The sequence below is a fragment of the Juglans regia genome, chromosome 12 (genome assembly GCF_001411555.2).
Source record: "Juglans regia cultivar Chandler chromosome 12, Walnut 2.0, whole genome shotgun sequence".
Taxonomy (NCBI): Eukaryota; Viridiplantae; Streptophyta; class Magnoliopsida; order Fagales; family Juglandaceae; genus Juglans; species Juglans regia.
In genome coordinates this window covers 23292651-23295792 of record NC_049912.1, presented here as the reverse complement: position 1 = coordinate 23295792, position 3142 = coordinate 23292651, and the positions used below count along the sequence as shown (strand labels likewise).

The window sequence follows — 3142 nt, the reverse complement described above, 5'->3', positions numbered from 1 at the left end:
AAAACATAAAAAACAATATAACTTTTTCAAATTTCAATTCAAAAATAATATTCAAATAATTTTTTTACTTTAAAATATTTTTATTCAATTTCTTGTTTTCCAAAACCTAATAAAATATCTTAACTTAAACTATTTTACTATTATTCACAAACTATTTCACTGTTATTATTTATTAACATAATTCTCATCTCATCTCATTATCCAAACATGACCTTAACCATTTATATGTACGAGAATAATATTCTACACTACTCAAAATCTAATTGGAAAATTCTCAATCAAATGATAGCAAGGAGAAAGTGGATTAGTGTTTCCACTAACATGTATGCTGGCTGACTTTGCATTTCATATTAGTAACAGAACATTTACCAGTGCTCCGAGAAGTTCAGGCTCCCACAGATTTCTGACGGTAACATTGTGAATTATCAAGGAAAATACAAGCTACTTGAATATTTCAATGAAGATTCATTCACCATAATTCACCCGATATAGTATTGTCAACCCTACAATCCCAAAGCTGTTCCAAATTGTTTTAACAGTGTGCCATGATTACTCAGAAATGTGAGAATGGTACAGTAAAGCATCGAAGATTAATTGCATCAGTTAGCAGAGCATTGAAATCTCAAATGATATTAGAAGTTGAAATTCAAACCAGAAAGCTTCTTTTGTGTCAGAAAGACCATTTGATATCAGCAAAAAACACTTGCAGATATCAACTGAAAGTTGACTCTTACAACAACATTCATCTACTTTACTTGAACGGAGGAAGAGAGAGAAGGGGAAGGCGAGGGTGGGATTTCATTGAATTTTGATATGCTGTTTAGGTCACTCGATTTAAGAGTAAGGGGAAAAAGGCGATATAAGAGGGAGAAACTCAAAAATTTTATGAGGTACTACTTCCGTTATAAACTTTCCTTGCGTCCTCCAGATCCTGGCCGCATTAGCTTCTTCTCCCTCTTTGCGATTCGCCGCATTTTCTTGTCTTGAATCTTCTGTGATATATTTTCTGATCTCTTTTGCTGTTTCTCTGCTTTCATCTTCTTTGTAGTCTGCACCCTCTCTTTCCATTTCTCGGCATTCTTCTGATGCCTCTTCTTCTCCTTTTGTATGCTCCTTTTCAACAGGTTTGGATCGTCATGCACCTTAATCCCAGCTGCTCTACTCGTTGCCGCTTTCCACGAATGCTTTTTGGAATTGAACTGACCTTTCTCAGGATCTCTTTTCGCTTCATGCAGTTTCTTTGCCCTTTCAAGCTCCTTAATCTTTGAAACTTTCCTCTTCTTCTTTCCAAGCTCTTCGTCATTCCCAAGTTTGACATGAGTAAATGCGAGTTCCTTTGAAGCCTCTGCTATATCCTTCTCTATTTTATCTGCAGAACTACAAGCAGTTGGCTTCTTTTCATCAGAAACACTGTCTCTCTTGCGCTTCTTCAGCTGAATTCCATTCTCATCATCTTTCCAATTCCTCTTCTTTGCTCTATTTGAATCTCCATAATGCCTATTTGCTCGGGACTGTTCAATTTTTAGATGCAGCCGTTGCCGAAGTTCCTCTAGCGTCACCTGGCGATTATTTTCTTCAAGGCCAGAAAGCATAGGTTTAGTTTCTACTTCCTCATTGTCACTATCATTTGTTTGCTCTTTCTCTAAGCTTTGCTTTAGCAAATCAAGGGTGGTTGTGGAAGACTTTTCTGGATCCAAACGATCTCTTCGAGCTTTCTTAATGTTCTCCCTTGACCCCTTCTTTGCCAAAGCTTTTTCAGCCTTACTGAGGCCCTGAAACCATGGCTTATCCTTATCATCATTGGGTAGATAGAACTTTGCAGGGATTAACTCAATTAACTTGTCAAAAAACAAAGAATGCTGATGAATGATAGACTTCAAATCAGTATCAGGTTGGGAATCAGTTGTAGGCTTTTGCTTTTTCCTCTTCATCTGCATAGGATGAAAACGAAGCAAGAATCAATGAGAGAGAGAGAGAGAGATGCATAGTGTCGTCAAAATCAAAGTAGTTACTAGTTGCTCGAATTGTCCAGTGTATACATACTTCACTTAAAAGTTGGGAACTTGAGGGCAAGGAAATGGGATGAGTGAAAGTGGATAGATATTATAAACATTTCGTTTCTCAAGTAAAATCTTGTTTAAAAGGAAAATCATGGAAGATCATAAACTTATCGAGCTCATTCATAAATTGGCTCAAATCACGGACAGAAATTCAATTGGTAAAATTGTAGCTCTTCGTAAAAGATTGAAAACTTCAAAAAGAGAATGCCGAAGTCACTTAAAATATGTCACGTGAACAGGCGTGACTGAAAATCACAGAATTTTAGATAAACAACAGCATTTCTCAGGAACGGGTAAGGAATCGTGCAACAGAACAGAAACACTTGTACGCTGAAGCGGCCGAGCACTCCCTCTGGTCATTGAGAAAAGGAGGAAAGAGATAGAATGTACCTTTCAGACTTAGTGCATATCCTGTTCTACTATCCCACAGATTTAACAGATGTTTCTGTTAAAACAAACAAAACAAACAAACCAACCAACAAAGAGGTTTACGTTTCTCAGCAACCAAACAATTAGAAACACTTTCTTTGCTTTAGCTAGCTTAAATTCTACGCAACCATTTAGTTCAGTTACAATGTTTGGTTAGATTTAGAAGTTTCCAACAAGGCAACAACAGAGAAAATCACGTATTACAAACGGAACAAACACGCAAATTTTCTCGAAGAGGAAATACAAGTGAAAAAAAAAAACACGAAAGAAATTGAAAACATACACTTCGGAAGTAGCGATTGACAGGGTGAGCTGGGCGGCCTGCCGGTTGGGTCTCAGGAGAGGCCGAGAGAGAGAGAGAGAGAGAGGCGCGGCTGAAGGCTGATGATGGACGGCGAGGTTTAAGAGAAACCCTTGAAAAGAAAAATAAAACGAAATAAAAATAAACTTTGGACTGATGGGCTGTGAGATCGTGTCGCACCCGAAGGCCCCTTGAAAGTGGTCGAGTCTTAATTATGTAATGGGCCTTACTTGAAGACTAAAATCTAATAATAAAAGATTAGAAATTTTTTTACAATCATGGGCCATTAGCCTCGTCGATCCAGAAAATTGTTTTTGGACCTATTTTTTAATAAAAAATTTTATTAATAATC

The 3142-nt window shown here is 37.1% G+C and overlaps 1 protein-coding gene across 2 annotated transcripts; it reads right to left on the bottom strand.

The window, feature by feature from the left end:
• Positions 1-609: 609 nt before the first annotated feature.
• On the bottom strand, positions 610-2895 carry LOC108981003 (ribosomal RNA-processing protein 14-C-like). Of its 2 annotated transcripts, XM_018952081.2 has the most exons (3): positions 2773-2886; positions 2451-2505; positions 610-1931 (listed from the first exon to the last, which is right to left on the bottom strand). In XM_018952081.2, the coding sequence occupies exon 3, from the start codon at positions 1929-1931 to the stop codon at positions 903-905; it is 1029 nt and encodes a 342-aa protein (XP_018807626.1). In that variant the 5' UTR covers positions 2451-2505; positions 2773-2886; the 3' UTR covers positions 610-902. The 2 variants fall into 2 exon arrangements, with proteins under 2 accessions (XP_018807626.1, XP_018807620.1); XM_018952075.2 differs by lacking the exon at positions 2451-2505 and having other exon boundaries at positions 2773-2895.
• Positions 2896-3142: the final 247 nt, after the last annotated feature.